This window comes from Amaranthus tricolor, chromosome 11, assembly GCF_026212465.1.
Source record: "Amaranthus tricolor cultivar Red isolate AtriRed21 chromosome 11, ASM2621246v1, whole genome shotgun sequence".
Classification (NCBI taxonomy): Eukaryota; Viridiplantae; Streptophyta; class Magnoliopsida; order Caryophyllales; family Amaranthaceae; genus Amaranthus; species Amaranthus tricolor.
Genome location: NC_080057.1, coordinates 6,687,921 through 6,707,451, shown reverse-complemented (window position 1 = coordinate 6,707,451; position 19,531 = coordinate 6,687,921). Strand labels below are relative to the sequence as shown.

General features: G+C 31.0%; 1 protein-coding gene across 1 annotated transcript in view; it reads right to left on the bottom strand.

Moving 5' to 3' along the window:
• Positions 1 to 7,707: 7,707 nt before the first annotated feature.
• Positions 7,708 to 19,531, bottom strand: part of LOC130826470 (uncharacterized) — a 52,348-nt gene continuing 40,524 nt past the window's right edge. The window contains exon 3 of the mRNA XM_057692057.1: positions 7,708 to 7,783. Coding sequence (XP_057548040.1) covers positions 7,708 to 7,783 — 76 coding nt within the window. The remainder of the gene's footprint in view (positions 7,784 to 19,531) is intronic.

Genomic DNA, 19,531 nt, shown 5'->3' with positions numbered 1-19,531 from the left:
CCAACTTCTTGGATATTCAAGACACGTACAGCTTCCACGAACAAAGTCATAGGCTTCATCAACGATTAACACAATCGGATATTCACCTACAAAACAATCTCTAAAATATGTTTGTTTATCTAAAAGTGAAGTCATCATCAAAACTTTAAGAGCCAACAGTTTGGTAGTTGAAGATGTGGTAGTGGAAGACGATGTTGATGAGGGTGTTGCTGCTGTGCCACAAGATGATATTGTCATGGAGGAGGCAAAGAAGAAAGAAGGAGAAAAAGAGAAGGAAGATGATGAGATGCATGCAGACAAGGAAATGGAGATTCCTGTTGATGTTAATACCACCCCAATCCAAACCATTCCACCAACTGTTGATGAAACCACTTCACCTGGTAAACCAAAACCTTCCAAGAAAAGGAAGACTAGGTCCAGGAAGTAATCTTAATTGTTGATGGATGATAAACAATTTTTTTTTTAATTTCGGCAAACATTGTTTTTATTAACAATCCCAACATTTTCCTCTCCTTGTTTACTTTTTGATGAAAGTCAAAAAGGGGGAGATATGTATATATTTATATTTATTGTAATTTGCATTTGCATGCTTATTTTCTTTGCTTGCTGGATATAATATTTGTTGGATAGATAGTTTGTTTTTAGATGCTCTGATTTATTGATTTATTAATGAATGGATAGTTTGCTTGCTCTGATTTATGGTTGAATTGTTTTGTTTATTGCTATGCATTCATTCAACATTTATGCTTGGGGGAGATATGAAAATTTGTGCAGATATTGTAAACATGTTAACTTTTATGTTTCTGTTAAAAAAAGGAGATATAGATATAAAAATTGATAGTTGCTGATTATCGACTATTGTTCATGTTCATAATATAATGTTTGATAATCATGTTTTTTTTATATTAAAGCATTGATATGATGCTACATTACAATAATGATTATTATATTTGCATGTATTGTGATTGGATATTTGTTTGCATACATAGATAATGAAACATGAAATCCTATTTGAATGTGATGATTTGAAGCATGAAAATTCACTGGATTATACTATACTATTCTGATTTGAAACTGTTTTCAAAATTTTGAAGAACATTCTGATTGATGATAAAGTCTTGAAAATATTTTGTTTAAAGATATATTGTTTATTCTTATCATGTTTTTAATTCATATTAATCTAGAAATATGATTTAGGAAAATATGGTTTTGACTTTCATCAAGGGGGAGATTGAAGACTTAACTCTCTTAAGTGATGATAATTCAAAACACACATTGATTAAACAAATAAATTAAGTAATTACATTTAGTTGTTTAAGTTAGTCCAAAATTATATTGGATATAAACTGAGTATTTGATATATATGTTTAAATTTGAAGATAATGGAATATGTTAAAAGAACTTAAGTTTATCTTAAAGTTGATTTTATAAGTCTTGAAATACGCTTCAAAGTCTTGAAGATAATTACGTTTATAATCAGGTTAATTTCGTAATTATATTTGAAATATTTTAATAGGTCAAGGTTCATTAAAATTAACTTTGATATTATTTGAAATTAAGTTTGAATATTTTATTACACGTTTTGTTACTAAACGTTCAAATGTTTTATATTTAAACTTGAATTTAAATATGTGCTTAAATTAATTTGATGATTAAATATAGTACAAGGTACACATGTTTTGTTAATTATAGTACACGGCTATATTTGATGTTAAATTAGTTATTATACAAATTATAGAGTTTTCTATAAATATGATGATATTTGAATTAACACTAAAAATAGAAAATGACTATTTGATTTAATACTAGAAATAGGAATTAATTTGAATGATTATTTAAACGTTGATAAATCTAGTTTGTGCTTAGTTTTCAATATCTTGTATGAGTACTAACGTGGCAGCATAACAATGGATATTAAAGACAAATTACAGCACACAATGACAAAATTATTTTAGCTGTCAATACACGTCAGTTTGAAGTTAAGCTCAAGATCTTGAGGACAGGCGCAGAATGACCAGGTCAACAGAAAATTACGGAAATGAGCCTTCTTGTTTTCCAAGATGTGTTGAGGCGTAACACTATATATATGAGGCTTCATTTCAGAATTAAGGATACATCTCTATGCACTTCTTTCTCTCTTGACTTAAGATTTAGAAATTAGAAATTCTCTAAGTGTTTAAAGAGTTGCAATTCTTAGTTCATCTAAATCTTACATTTTGTAATAGACTTAAGAGTTTAAAAAGAGTTAGATTAAGTTTAATACGCCTAACCAAGGATACTTTTCAAAGTGTTCAACTTGTGAATCTCTATTGTGAGATTTGGGATTTGCTTTTATTAAAGGGACTTGTAATACAGTTCTTCAAGGGGAAGAACGTGGTGTAAGGAGATAGTGAGATCTTCTTGTTTGTATTAAAGTCGGATTAATAAAAGGCGTTAAAATCCTACAGGTTGAAAGAGAACCCATAGGCGGGGAGTAGGTTGGTTAGAACCGAACTTCGTTAACATATCGTGTGTTATACTTTAAAGTTTATTTTCCACACATACGTTATTGTTTACGAATTGACTCGAAATTTTTCCAGAAAACAGTTTTGACAGACTCCTCAAACTCTTGAGACAAGTTTCCAGACAAAATTTTAAATAGCCCAAAACTCTCTATTCATCCCCCCTCTAGAGAGTATTCAACCTCTTATTAACATTCAAATTCATCTTGAAACCAAATGAGAGAATCACTTGATGAAACTTCAAATACCATTGGCAAGACGCCTAATTGAGTCCATAGATGGATTTCTTGAGTTTATTACAAACCATCTTCTTTGGGTCACCCACCGCAAAATTTTCATGTTGTTTCATATATATTGTCTCATCAATATTACTATTGAAAAACAATGTCTTTACATCCATCTAATGAACTTAAGATCAAAATCAGCTAGTAATGCCATTATAATCCTCAAATAGACTTTCAAAGAAACCAATAAGAAAGTCTCTTTGTAATCAACGCCTTCCTTTTGTGTAAAACCTTGCACTACTAGATGAGCTTTAAATCTATCCATATTGCCATTTGAATCCTTTTTGGTTTTACATATCCATTTATTACCAATAAGTTTATGCCTTCGGGCAAACACCATTGTCCTTCATGGATTGCATTTCCTCATTCATGGCATCAAGCCATTGTTAGATTTTACACTTCGCGTAGCTTAATGAAAGTTTATTGGGTCATCTTCCATTAATTACCATGTGTTCAAACTCGTCTCTTTTCGGCATTTTACCACTTAAGAGAGGCAAAACTTTCATGTTTTGAAGATATGCAATTTAATCATCTAGCAATGCACTTCTTCTTTCTAGCGGATTTTCTTAATGGCACAACTTCTTAAGTAGCGAGTGTTTGTTCTCTAGAAGGTTCTTCAACAACATTGTTTTAAATTGCGTCATAAGTAATGTCTTATCGGGAATTGTTTTAATACCAATGACATCTGAAGGAATAATAATGTTCTCTTCTTCAAAAATAATGTTCCTAACTGTATCTCCCTCCACAAAATCAACATCCTCAAGAAACCTAACATTAATCGTCTCAAAAAATGATTTAGCTCTCAGAGTAACGAACAAAATTGAAACTAATTGTTTGGGAATCCAATTTCTTTTCATTGGGCTTGTAAAGCCGTGTCTTAGTTGGAGATCGCTAAATATGAAAATATTTTAGACTCAGCTTTTTAACAATCCACAGTTCATATATGGTCTTATTATTAGTCTCTTTTCAAGTTCTATTTTTTGACAATTGCCAAGTTTGAAAGAAAATGCCAAGTAATTGAGATTGGTCAAATAAGATGTCATTTGTCATAGCAGTTAGTGTAGTGAAATCTGTAATATTCTAAGCCATTTAGTAGGTAGCTATTATTAAACCAATTTGAGTCCACTTTATATTATGCTTTGAGCCTAATACTTTTTCAACTTTCCAGATTGAACTAAGTATATAATATCTATGTATTGTAATAAAAATTAACTTTTTATACTATACTTATATAATACTATGATAGAAACCCGTGCAATGCACGAATTCTTAAATACGTTAATACTTTAATGAAATTTTAGATTGCAAACCATACTTCACATTTTTCCTAAAATTCAAAAATGTAATTATGGTGATCTAATAATATAAATGACTAATTTTAATGATCAATTAATTGAATTTTATATCATTTTAGTTTTAAATAGCAATTGATGGAAAAGGGGCTATTTTGTACTTCAAGTAATTTCTTAAATTGATATATAATTTTATACACAGTATAATTTTGAAGTATAATTTTCTAAATTGTACAATTTCAATTACATATTTAATTTGTCTGTGGTATAATTTTCTACGCGGTGTAATTCCAGAATTTTATCAAACAATATATAATGTTCTACACAGTATTATATATTTCCCATTATAAGTTTTAAATAGTGCATTTATATGCAGCTGTGTAATTGGAATAATTGTGATTTATTGCATCCATTAATATATGAGTTTTTCCGGAAATATAAATTTGTAAATATGGTAAGTGTAAAAAAGGCAAATTAGTTAAATTTTCATTAATATTAACCAATGAAAAAAAGACAAATGACATGCTCACAATCAAACTTTCTTTTTGTTATTATACAGTAAAATTAATAAAATATATGATTTGAACTTTAGTTTTATCAATCATAGTATATAGTCTATACTCATATTATAAATGACTTTAACTAAGTGTGTATTGTAATATGTAGAATGTTGTCAATTTCCTAAAAGTCATTTGAGCCATTTCGAAGAAACACTATTTATGTCCACAAAAATTTTGTATACAGCCGCCTCACGCATGTGACAAAAAAATTTTATATAGCCGAATTCAAGCCTTTAAAACCCCATTTCAAAACTTAAAAAGTCAAATCTAACACTTAAAACCCGTACACCAAGCGTTAATGTTCCTTCTCCAAAGGCTTCATTTAATTTTTTAGCTATCAACTGTATAATATTCATTGGAAGACTTAGAATGTCTATTCCAATGGTTTAAAATTTTTCGAATAGACTTAAAATGTTTATTTTAAGGTCCAAAATATCCAATTTAAGCTTTAAAATAACAATTTCTAAATTATGACTTGGACCTGTGAGTGGTCGCATGTATGCGGCCATCTCACAGAAGATTTACTGATATATAAGCATGTATTACAATAAAAATTAACTGCTTATACCACACTAATTTAATACTTGAACTTTAGTTTATCAATTATACTATATACGCTAATATTTGAACTTTTATTTTTATCAATTATATTATACATTCTATACTTATATAATAAATAACTAATTGAGTGTGTATTACTTCCTCCGTTCCATAATACTCGCTACATTTTCTATTTTTGGCAATTTCATATTACTTGATACATTTCTATTTTTATTAATAAAACAATCATTTAAAGTTCTACCTACCCCTATTTTTATCCTACTCTATACCTCATTAACTTTTATACCAACCATTATTTAATCTTTATGTATTCCCAACTAAAATTAATATTCCCTCCATATTTATTTCTCCCATTAAAAACCCACCTAATCTCCTAGTAAACCCACCATCCTAATTCACACATTCTCTCATTTAAACCCACCTTCCCAAGTCCCTCACATAAATGGTGAGTTTCTTTTTGATATGTCAAACGCAAAATATGTTGATCCCCACCGTTCATTTTAAAACCCTAAATTAACACCCCACCCCCCCCCCCCCCCCCCATATAAACCCACCCCCAATCCAAACCCTAAATCAGACGTTCATCCCCCATCTCCTTCTCTCATTCTCTCTCTCTCACACACACAATTTGTAGACTCAATTAGGAACGGGAACAGTAACAAGAGGGGGGGTGAATTGTTGTTGTTACTAGTTTAAGCGTTTTTGCCCTATTTTTGCGGAATTGAATAAAATAAATAAAGCTTAAACTTAGAGCGAAATAATTAAAAGAGACAAACGATTTTTACGTGGAAACCTTCTAGGCCTAAATAGAAGGAAAAACCACGACCCTACGGGATTTCTAAATTCTCCACTATGTTTAAGGCAACTCGTTACAATTACATTAAACATCTTACTTCACTCGAAGCGCATCAACTAGGCCAACTCTTCTCTCTTAAATTGCTTCACTCAAAGCAACAAACTTAGCTTCACTAAAAGCTAATTCTCACCACTAGCTTCACTAGAAGCTTTCTCCTTAGCTTTACTCAAAGCTAATCTCTTCTCTAGCTTCATTAAAAGCTATCTAATTTCCCCCTTAGACTCACCCGAGTCTAATTACAAATTCTCTCAAAAACCCTTACAAAGGATAAAAATTCTCTAAAAATAAAATCAATGAGTTGCACAAGAAAATATTATAAATTAATTGGCATTTTAAAAACAAAATTTTCTTGTAAAAATTCTCCCAAAATTACGTATGATTTAATGGCTCATACTAAGGCGAGTTTTGAAGAATAACCGAGTCCACTATTTATAGAGCTAAAGTCCCTAATAAAAAGGAATATTCCAATCCATTATTCCATTATCAAAAGATCATGGGAGTAATGTGGATAATGCAGCCATACGGTTATTTGATTAAGTCAAACCAGACAGAAATAACCGCTGTCTTCTGTTCCCTTCAAGCAGCAGTTTCTTCAATAGCTGTTCCTGTTCCAGTACTAATTGCTAGAACGTGTTTGCTATAAATAGAAACGGTTATGCTTATTACGAATGGTTACTTGCTAAATTGTAGGTATAAGGACGGTCAAGAATGATAGCCAAGACCCATTCAACAACCACTAATTCTATTTTTAGTAAATCCAATATTTACTAAAAATAGATCCTAAAATAAAGGATCTTAGAAAATAAGGACGTTAATTCATTTTATTTAAGAAAAACGATTTGCCAATTAATTTAATAAATTATTACTGCAACAAATTAATTTTATTAAATACATTAACAAAAAAATTAATAATTAAAATATGATAATCAGAATTTTTAGTCAACGTAGTCAACCTTCAGCTCAGGAACAGTGTGCTGTCTCTAGACTTCAGTTTAGCTAGAACATCCAACTTAGGAACAGTAGATCTGCTGTCTCCATTTTACATCCCAAGCGATATACTTCTCCTAACATCAATTGAAACATTTTGACATGTACGTTTCCATAAGCTAAGGCATAGGTACTATCAACGATCATAATCATAATCGGATATCGACCTGCACAATCTCTAAAAACATGTTCGCTTAAATAAAGTGTAGTCATCATCAAAACTCAAGAGGTCCAACAAATTCCCCCTTTTTGATGATGACAAACTTTTTAAACAAACTTAAACAAAATAGAGTAAAACCAATATTGAAGAGCATGTTCGAGATTAAAACAACTCTACATTACTTAGTAAATTAACTCGTTACAATATAATTTACCAAGCATACATTAAAAACAAATTACTCTATTAATTAGAATTATTTAAAATAACTTAAGCATAATCAAAACATCCAAAGTAGTTTATAACTTAAGATTTCAAATAGAACTAAAACAAAACAAAACTTACCAAACAAAACTTAAAGCACTGTAAGAACTTTTATCATAGCATTCAAGTAATCATCAGAGCATATAAATCATAACAATCAAAGTATGTATCTCAGTATGTATATCAGAGCTAAACTTATTACTAATCAAAGCTTAATTCAAATAAATCATCACATATAATCCAGTTCATATCAGAGCATGTATGAGCATGTATGCAGTAGTAAAACATATAGCATTCAGATCATAGAGCATAGCCACAGTCCTAATGTTCAACAGAATAAATGTATATCAGACTAAGCATACTCAAGCATAAATGTATATCAGACTAAGCATACTCAAGCATTATTTAAGTTTGTGCTAAATATTTCCCCTTTTGACATCATTCAAAAAGAATTGGAGCAATCAAGCCACAGCACTAAACATATAGTTATAGTCAAAGAGAGAATAAGGATGCAAAAATTAAAAGCGAGTACCAATGAATGCAAACATGATCACCAATGATGAAAATAACAAATATTAAGTAGCACAAAAAGAAAATATGATTCAGTTTATTAAGCAGTACCCCAGCTGGTACAAAATGAAAAACATAAAAAGATTGTTTAATGAGAGTGATAGTTGCAACAAATAAGAAGGAATGAAAAAGGAGAAATTAAGTTGCAGGAGCTTCATCATCAACATATTCTGTCTCCACCTCTACTGTGTCTAGTTTGGCCCCTAAACGTGCTTCCATTTGGTCCATTTGAGCAGATAGTGAGGCTATAGAGACACGAATTTCATCTTTAAACACAAGGAAGCTTGACTGCAAATCATTGAGTTTCAGGAGAATGGAGGTTAGAGGGTCAGTGGGAACTGTAGTGTCACCTAAACCTTGATGTAGTGAAGGGGGTACAGGTGATGGTGATGGTATAGGTGACTTAGGTGGTGAAGATGGTCGTATTGGTGATTGTGGTGGTGATGGTTTATGGTATGACGGTGTGGCAGGTCTAGGTGAGGAAGGTTGGCTTGGTTGTGCTGTTGTGTATGAGGTAAAGTCATCATCAATAACAACAACAGGTTTCTTTCCTTTAGAAGCTAGCCTTCTACTCTTCCTAGGGGTCAAACCAGGTGAAGAACCCTTCTCATTTTTCTTTTCTTCTTCCTCCACAGCAACCTTCACCAGTTCCTTCTCTACTTCCCCCTTACAAGAGTTTTCCTCCTGTTCTTCCTCCTCAGAATGCCCTTCTGCCTTCTCAGTGGCAGAGGGAACAGGCTCCTCTTGTTCCTCCTTGTTTACTTCCTCCTCCTCAACATTTTCTTCAACTTCTTCTTCTTCATTGGTGTCCTCTGATTGTTCAAAAATGTTCTCAAGGGTCCCATTTTCAGTTAATCTTAGGCGTAAATTTTTCAAACATTTTACACCCACTTTGTTGTTTGGACCCATGGGATAGTTTGGACCATCAAGAGGAACACCCAATTTCTTAAATATCCAGGTCAACAGTCCACCATATCCTAACACATTCCTTTTAAAAATACAATCATTTAAATGACAAATCATTAAAGAAGGAAAATTAATCTTGATGTGGTTCGCCAGACAGTAGATTAACGTAGCATCTCTAAGACTAACCTCACTTCTTTTGGATGTGCGAGGCAAAATGAATCTTCTTGCTATGTTGTACAACAGTTTGTGCATAGGTGATAGCACATTATGACTAACTTTTCCTCTTTTCTCTTTTATCCCTAGAAACTTCCAAACTACCTTCTCATTTATCCCAGAAAAATTGATTTCTGATCCAACAACATATATATCAAATCCAGTGGAGGGAACACCTAACCACCCTCCTAAAATCAAACTATTAAATTCAATTTTAATCCCCTTAACAACACTAGTACAAACGCCATGGTCAAAAGAAAAATTTGAAATAAACTCGCGCATCAAGTTGGGGTACATTAGGTTGCAACAGTGTTCTGCCATTAAAGATTCCCAACATTGATCTTGCAAAATGGCGTGAAATTGAGAAAAGAAATTAGATTCATACCATTGTTTGTCTAGCCCGAAACCAACAATCATTTCTTTGGATATCTCCTCAGCACTAACTGGAATAACAACTTTTGCCCTTTTTGAAGATAATTTCTTTAATGTAGAGTCCCTTTCTCTCTTTTTGGTTTCATGCACTCCAGAGGCAACCAGGGTTTCCTGTTGAGTCCCTTTCTTGATGAGGACTCAGTTTCGGTAATGAGAGGTGTTGGATGGATGATTTGTAGAGGTTTGGGTTGCTTCATCTTTGGTGTTTGGTTCTTGGTTTTCATGGCGGTTTGAAGAATCAAGAAAGGGAAAAGCAAGATTGAAGACGGTTTTGGGAGTGAAATGCAATTGATGATGAAATGAAGGATTTGACGTGAGAGAGTGGCTTTAATAAGTGTGAGGTGACGGTTACTTTAATGAGTTTTGGTGCTTCATTGTTCTTATTTAGGTATATGGACACAGAAAGTGAAATGGAAACAGACTAGTTTAGTGAAGAACTATGATGATTTAACTCCCGCTATTTTAATGGAAATTGCTGGGTAAATATATATATTAAATATTATGGAAATTTTTTATGAAAATGAAAAATAAATGGAAATTTTATGCTACTATAATCTGATCAAATCAAACAAGCAATCATATGAGCATTCACAGTATATACTTTTAAATGGTGCGTACCTGATCCTTTCGATAATCGATTTTTCAATCAAGATTTTGTGGTTGATTGACCTTTTCAATTTTCATTCTGACTTTAAGGATCACATATGTCACCCACTTCAATGCAGCTTGATCATGCCAAGTTCCAATCTCATTTTTTCATGTTGTTCCCTTGGAAGCGGTTTAGTCATGATATCTGCTATTTGCTCGTTGGTGTTTACATGCTTGACGATAATATTTTTATTTTCGACGTTGTCCTTAAGAAAATGATGCCTAATGTGAATATGTTTTACTCTAGAATGATGCACTGGATCTTTTGAAATGCATATGGCACTGGTATTATCACAATAAATAGGAACACATTCAAACTTAATACCAAAATCTCTTAGCTGTTGTTTTATCCAAAGCATTTGGGAACAACAAGCTGCTGCTGCTACATATTCAGCTTCGGCAGTGGATAGTGCAACAGTGTTTTGTTTCTTGGAACTCCATGAAACTAAACATGAGCCAAGAAATTGTACCATACCTGATGTACCTTTTCTATTTACAAGATCACCTGCATAATCTGCATCACTAAAACCTTTCAAATCATAAACATCACTTTTAGGGTAAAATAAGGACAAGTCGTCTGTTCCCTTCAAGTATCTCAAAATCCGTTTTACTGCTGTGAGATGTGATTCTTTGGGGTTGGACTGAAATCTAGCACATAAACCAACACTAAAAGAAATATGGGGTCTACTAGCAGTTAGATATAACAAAGAACCTATCATGCCTCTATACACAGTTTGATCTACGTTAGTCCCATTTAGGTCTTCATCTAGTCTAACATTGGTAGCCATAGGTGTAAGGTTGGTTTTAGCACTGTTTAGTCCATATTTCTTAAGAAGCTCTTTGATGTATTTTTGTTGATGAATAAAAATACCATTTTCAGTTTGTTTAATTTGCAAACCAAGAAAGAAATTTAGTTCTCCCATCATGCTCATTTCAAATTCTGTACTCATAAGGTTAGCAAATTCTTTACACAATAAATCATTAGTAGCTCCAAAAATAATATCATCAACATAAATTTGAACAACCAAAATATTAGAACCTTTATTCTTAAAGAACAAGGTTTTGTCGATTTTTCCTCTTATAAAGTTATTTTGAATCAAAAACTTTGAAAGTCTTTCGTACCATTGCCTAGGAGCTTGCTTCAAGCCATATAGGGCTTTATCAAGCTTGTAGACATGATCAGGACAAGAGGTATTCTCAAAACCTGGGGGTTGTTCTACAAAAACTTCTTCATCAAGATAGCCATTTAAAAAAAAGCACATTTCACATCCATTTGATATAATTTAAAGTTCATGAATGCAGCAAAAGAAATTAAGATTCTGATAGCCTCTAACCTTGCTACTGGAGCAAAAGTCTCCGTGTAATCAATACCTTCTTGTTGAATATATCCTTTAACCACGAGTCTTGCTTTGTTTCTAACAATTGTTCCATGTTCATCTAGCTTGTTCCGAAATACCCATTTCAAACCAATTACCTTCTTGTGTTTCGGTTTGGGTTCCAAGTGCCACACTTTATTTCTCTCAAACTCGTTCAATTCATCTTGCATGGCAACTATCCAATCGGAATCCTTTAAAGCTTCCTCGTGACTTTTAGGTTCAAGTGATGATAGGAACGCAAAGTGTGCACAAAAATTTCTCATTTGAGATCTAGTTTGTGTTCCTTTATTCAAATCACTTATAATCAAATCAAGAGGATGGTATTTTTGATATCTCCAAGGTTTTGGCACAAAATATCTTGTGGGAACAGTAGCATGTTCTGGTTCATCAGCTTGATTAACATTCTGTTCAGCTACTGGATTGTTCTGCTCATCTGTGGGAACAGCTGGATTGGGAACAGTCTGCTGTTCCTGATGTTCTGGCAGTTCCTGAACTTGATCAGTACTTTCTGCTTCTGCTGGAACCGGCTGTTCTGTTCCTTGATCTTGCACTTTAATTCCTTCATCATCATCTTCCAAGTTTGCAAGACCTATTTTAATATTACTTGTTTCCTGTTCACTTGTCGAAAAGTTAGATTCATCGAAAATTATATGAACGGATTCTTCCACACTCATTGTTCTTTTGTTATAAACTCTGTATGCCTTACTATGTGATGAGTAACCGAGGAATACTGCTTCATCACTTCTTTCATCAAACTTACCTATGTTTCTTTTACCATTCACATGAACAAAACATTTGCATCCAAACACACGAAAATAGGAAATATTTGGTTTAACACCTTTAAGAAATTCATAAGGTGTCTTAGAAGTAATTGGTCTTATTAATACTCGATTCAAAATATAACATGCAGTGTTAACAGCCTCGGCCCAAAAATTTCTAGGTAAACCACTAGCAATTAACATGGTTCTAGCCATTTCCTCTAAAGTTCTATTTTTCCTTTCTACTACACCATTTTGTTGTGGTGTTCTTGGTGCCGAAAAATTATGACTTAATCCATGCTCATTGCAATAATTCATGAAACTTGAATTTTCGAATTCTCTTCCATGATCTGACCTTATGTGAATAATTTGATTAATGGTAGATTTTTGTATTTTGTTAGCGAAAGAAACAAACTCATTAAAGGCTTCATCTTTACTAACTAAAAATAAAATCCAAGTAAATCTATTATAATTATCAACAATAACAAACACATATCTTTTGCCACTACGGCTTTGTGTTCTCATAGGTCCACATAGATCCATATGTAATAATTCAAGTGGTTTAGTGGTGGTCACAATATTCTTTGATTTAAAAGATGACATCACTTGTTTTCCTTTGGCACAAGGATCACAAATTTCATCCTTAAGGAATTTTATAGCTGGTAATCCTCTAACTAGGTCTTTTGATCTTAATGTATTAATCAATGTATAACTAGCATGACCTAGACGCTTATGCCAAAGAAGTGGGTCTTCTTCTATGACACTTAAACATGTTAGACTGGTTTTGGGAACAGTGTCCAGGTCCACAACATAAGTGTTCCCTTTTCTGATTCCCTCAAGAACGGTGTCTCCTGTGTCATTCCTAGAAATAATGCACCCTTTTTGAAGTAAAGTTCATAGAGTTACCTTTAACGCAAAATTGAGAAATACTTAGTAGATTGTGTTTTAAATTCTCGACTAAAAAAAACATTGTCAATGGCATGGGAACATGACCTTCCAACCATTCCTTTGACGATTATCTCACCCTTCATATTGTTACTGAAGGTTACTGTTCCCCCATCATAGGCTTCAAGTGAGAGAAATTTAGATTTGTCACCCGTCATGTGCTTGGAACACCCACTGTCGAGATACCATGAGCTGTTCCCCCTCACTTGGACCTGTTGCGGGTTTGAGAACAATTTCATTGTTGGAGTTAGTAGTGGATACCTCAAAATCTCCAATTTCGATAAATCTCCAAACTTGATGATTTTCCGCTTTGATAAAGATCTCCATCCTATTTTTCCATTATGTATAGAATTTTCAATTGAACATGGTTGGTCTTTGAGTAGAATACCCTTCTTCCATTCGCTCGTTCATAATTGACATTTGCGGGAACACCAGGATTCTGCCCTCAGGGTTTCCTGATCTACTGGGAACAGGGCTCTGATACCAATTGTAGACTCAATTAGGAACGGGAACAGCAACAAGAGGGGGGGTGAATTGTTGTTGTTACTAGTTTAAGCGTTTTTGCCCTGTTTTTGCGGAATTGAATAAAATAAATAAAGCTTAAACTTAGAGCGAAATAATTAAAAGAGACAAACGATTTTTACGTGGAAACCTTCTAGGCCTAAATAGAAGGAAAAACCACGACCCTACGGGATTTCTAAATTCTCCACTATGTTTAAGGCAACTCGTTACAATTACATTAAACATCTTACTTCACTCGAAGCGCATCAACTAGGCCAACTCTTCTCTCTTAAATTGCTTCACTCAAAGCAAAAAACTTAGCTTCACTAAAAGCTAATTCTCACCACTAGCTTCACTAGAAGTTTTCTCCTTAGCTTTACTCAAAGCTAATCTCTTCTCTAGCTTCATTAAAAGCTATCTAATTTCCCCCTTAGACTCACCCGAGTCTAATTACAAATTCTCTCAAAAACCCTTACAAAGGATAAAAATTCTCTAAAAATAAAATCAATGAGTTGCACAAGAAAATATTATAAATTAATTGGCATTTTAAAAACAAAATTTTCTTGTAAAAATTCTCCCAAAATTACGTATGATTTAATGGCTCATACTAAGGCGAGTTTTGAAGAATAACCGAGTCCACTATTTATAGAGCTAAAGTCCCTAATAAAAAGGAATATTCCAATCCATTATTCCATTATCAAAAGATCATGGGAGTAATGTGGATAATGCAGCCATACGGTTATTTGATTAAGTCAAACTAGACAGAAATAACCGCTGTCTTCTGTTCCCTTCAAGCAGCAGTTTCTTCAATAGCTGTTCCTGTTCCAGTACTAATTGCTAGAACGTGTTTGCTATAAATAGAAACGGTTATGCTTATTACGAATGGTTACTTGCTAACTTGTAGGTATAAGGACGGTCAAGAATGATAGCCAAGACCCATTCAACAACCACTAATTCTATTTTTAGTAAATCCAATATTTACTAAAAATAGATCCTAAAATAAAGGATCTTAGAAAATAAGGACGTTAATTCATTTTATTTAAGAAAAACGATTTGCCAATTAATTTAATAAATTATTACTGCAACAAATTAATTTTATTAAATACATTAACAAAAAAAATAATAATTAAAATATGATAATCAGAATTTTTAGTCAACGTAGTCAACCTTCAGCTCAGGAACAGTGTGCTGTCTCCAGACTTCAGTTTAGCTAGAACATCCAACTTAGGAACAGTAGATCTGCTGTCTCCATTTTACATCCCAAGCGATATACTTCTCCTAACATCAATTGAAACATTTTGACATGTACGTTTCCATAAGCTAAGGCATAGGTACTATCAACGATCATAATCATAATCGGATATCGACCTGCACAATCTCTAAAAACATGTTCGCTTAAATAAAGTGTAGTCATCATCAAAACTCAAGAGGTCCAACACAATTATCTGAACAAATTTGTGGAAATGGTGATTTGGTTTATTATTCATGATTCCAATCGTTCACGAAATGGGGATTTGATTTTCTTTGGTTTTTTATTTGATTTGCATTTGATCTGGTTTTTTCGAGTTCATCCTGTTGGTTCTGGTATATAGTCTTTATACTCTTGGCTTTGATTTATTTCGGTTTAATCATGATATATTTTGGTTTAATAATCATCTGGTATGGTCTTTTTACTCTTGGCTCTGATTTAGTTTGAGTTCCTCTACATGGGATCTGGGTTTTATTTTGTAAGATTATCATGTTTTGTGTGTTCCAATCTGTTTTTCCATTTACTTGCATGTTGTTTCGATTTTGACTATGTTCTTATTTTGTTTTCAGATCTAGATTTTATTTTGTAAGATTATCATGATCATGATTTTTTTTTGCTGATCTGTTTTCCTTTTACTTGCATGTTGTTATGAGTTACTCTACATGGAATCTGGGTTTAATTTTGTAAGATCTTTATAATATTGCATGTTGTTTTGATTTTGATTATGTTCTGATTCGGATCTATTCAATTGTAGTTTTATGTTATGTTGTTTTGATCTGATTTTGATTTTGGTTATGTTTTGATTTTGATTATCCCTTTGACTTGGGTTTAATTCGATAATCATGATTTGATTTTACTACTTGCTCTGATCTATTTTCCATTCATGATATTCTTGCATGTTGTTTTGATTTGGATTATGTTCTGATTTTTACTATTCTTTTGGGGCTTGCATGTTGTTTATTTTGTTTTATTGATTTTGATATGTTTTGTTGTAGTTTTTTGTTGTGTCATATTCATGTAAATGGTTTTTTTGGATCTGATTTTAATTTCGTTTATTAATTTTGATTTGTTTTTGATTTTTTTTATTAATTTTGATCTGATTTTTACTATCCTTTTGAGGCTTGCATGTTGTTTATTTTATTTATTGATTTTGATCTGTTTTGTTGTAGTTTTATGTTATGTCATGCTCATGTAAATGGTTCTGTTTGGATTTAATTTTGATTTTGTTTATTAATATTCATCTGTTTTTTATTTTGTAAATTAATTTTGTTCCGATTTTTACAATTCTTTTAGGGCTTGCATGTTGTTTATTTTGTATTATTGATTTTGATCTGTTTTATTTTAATTTTATGTTATGTCATACTCATACAAATAGTTCTGTTTTCATCTGATTTTCATTTTTTTTATTAATTTTGATTTGTTTTTGATTTTGTTTATTTATTTTGATCTTATTTTTACTATCCTTTTGAGGATTGCATGTTGTTTATTTTGTTTATTGATTTTGATATGTTAAGTTGTAGTTTTATGTTATGTCATACTCGTGTTAATTGTTCTGTTTGGTTCTGCTTTTGATTTTGTTTATTGATTTTGATATGTTTTTGATTTTGTTTATTAATTTGATCTGATTTTACTAACCATTTGAGGCATGCATTTTGTTTATTTATTTTAATGATTTTGATCTGTTTTGTTGTAGTTTTATGTTATGTCATACTCATGTAAATTGTTCTATTTGGATTTGTTTTTGATTTTGTTGATTAATTTTGATCTGTTTTAAATTTTGTATATTAATTTTGATCTGCTTCTTACTATCCTTTTGAGGCTTGCATGTTGTTTATTTTGTTTATTGATTTTAATCAGTTTTGTTGTAGTTTTATGTAATGTCATACTCATGTAAATGGTTCTATTTGGATCTGATAATGATTTTGTTTATTAATTTTGATCTGTTTTTGACTTTGTTTATTAATTTTGATCTAATTTTTACTATCCTTTTGCGGCTTGCATGTTGTTTATTTTGTTAATTGATTTTGATCTGTTTTGTTGTAGTTTTATGTTATGTCATACTCGTGTAAATGGTTCTGTTTGGATCTGACTTTGATTGTATTTAATAATATTCATCTGTTTTTTGATTTTGTTTATTAATTTTGATCTGATTTATACTATCCTTTTGAATTTTGCATGTTTATTTTATTAAATTGATTTTGATCTGTGTCGTTGTAGTTTTATTTTAATTCATACTCGCATAAATGGTTTCGTTTGGATTTGATTTTGATTTTGTTTATTCATTTTTATCCTTTTTTGATTTTCTTTATTAATTTGATCTGATTGTACTATCCTTTTGAGGCTAGCATGTTTTTTATTTTGTTTATTGATTTTGATATGTTTTGTTGTAGTTTTATGTTATGTCATACTCATGTAAATGGTTCTATTTGGATATGATTTTGCTTTTGTTTATTAATTATGATATGTTTTTTATTTATTTTATTAATTTTCATCTGATTTTTATTATCCTTTTGAGGCTTCCATGTTGTTAATTTTGTTTTATTGATTTTGGTCTATTTTGTTGTAGTTTTTTGTTGCTTCATATTCATGTAAATGGTTTTGTTTGGATCTTATTTTGATTTTGTTTAATAATTTTGATTTGGTTTTGATTTTGTTTATTAATTTTGATCTGATTTTTACTATCCTTTTAAGGCTTGCATGTTTTGTTTGTTGATTTTGATCTGTTTTTTGTAGTTTTATGTTATCTCATACTCTTATAAATGGTTCTGTTTGAATTTGACTTTGATTTAGTTTATTAACATTGATCTGTTAATGATTTTGTAAATTTATTTTGATCTGATTTTTGCTATTCTTTTAGTGCTTGCATGTTGCTTATTTTGTTTTATTGATTTTGATCTGTTTTATTGAAGTTTTATGTTATGTCATACTCATACAAATGGTTCTGTTTGGATCTGACTTTGATTTTGATTATTAATATTCATCTGTTTTTTATTTTGTTTATTAAATTTGATTTGACTTTTACTATCCTTTTAAGGCTTGCATGTTCTTTATTTTATTTTATTTATTTTGATCTTTTTATTTTTGAAGTTTTATGTCATGTCATACACGTGTAGATAATTTTATCTAGATCTGATTTTGATTTTGTTTATCAATTTTGATCTGTTTTTGATTTTGTTTATTAATTTGATCTGATTTTTCTATCCTTTAAAGGCTTGGATGTTTTTTATTTTGTTTATTTACTTTGATCTATTTTGTTGTAGTTTTATGTCATGTCATACAGTAGTAAACTGTTCGATTTGGACCTGATTTTGATTTTCTTTTATTAATTTTGATCTAATTTTTACTATCCTTTTGAGGCTTCTATGTTATTTAATTTGTTTATTGATTTTGATATGTTTTGTTGTAGTTTTATGTTATGTCGAATTTATGTAAATGGTTTTGTTGTGATCTGATTTCTATTTTCTTTATCAATTTTGATCACTCTTTTTATTTTGTTTATTAATTTGTTATTATTTTTACTATCCCTTTAAGGCTTGCATGTTGCTCATTTTGTTTATTGATTTTGATCTGTTTTGTTGGAGTTTTACGTTAGGTCAAACTTATGGAAATGGTTCCGTTTGGATCTGATTTTGATTTTGTTTATTAATTTTGATCAGTTTTTGATTTTTTTTATTAATTTTGATCTTATTTTTACTATCCTTTTGAGGTTTTCATGTTGTTTATTTTGTTTATTGATTTTGATCTGTTTTTGTTGTAGTTTTATGTTTTGCCATACTCTTATAAATAGTTCTGTTTGGATCTGATTTTGATTTTGTTTATTAATTTTTATCTGATTTTTACTATCCTTTTGAGGCTTACATGTTGTTTTTTTTGTTGATTGATTTTGATCTTTTCTGTTGTAGTTTTTTGTTATGTCATACTTGAGTAAATGGTTCTATTTGGATTTAATTTATATTTCGTTTATTTATATTGATCTGTTTTTGACTTTGTTTGTTAATTTTGATCTGATTTTTATTATTCTTTCGAGGCATGCCTGTTGTTTATTTTGTTTATTGATTTTCATCTATTTTGTTTTAGTTTTACGTTATGTCATACTCATGTAAATGGTTCTGTTTTGAACTGATTTTGATTTTGTTTATTAATTTTGATCTTATTTTTACTATCCTTTTGACTCTTGCATGTTTGGTTATTTTGTTTATTGATTTTGATCTGTTTTGTTGTAGTTTTATGTTATGTCATACTCATGTAAATGGTTCTGTTTTGGATCTGAATTTGAATTTGTTTATTAATTTTGATCTTCATTTTACTATCCTTTTTACACTTGCATGTTCTTTATTTTGTTTATTGATTTTGATTTGTTTTGTTGTAGTTTTTTGTTATGTCATACTCGTGTAAATGGTTCTATTTTGATTTGATTTTGTTTATTCATAGTATTCTGTTTTTGATTTTGTTTGTTAATTTTGATCTAAAT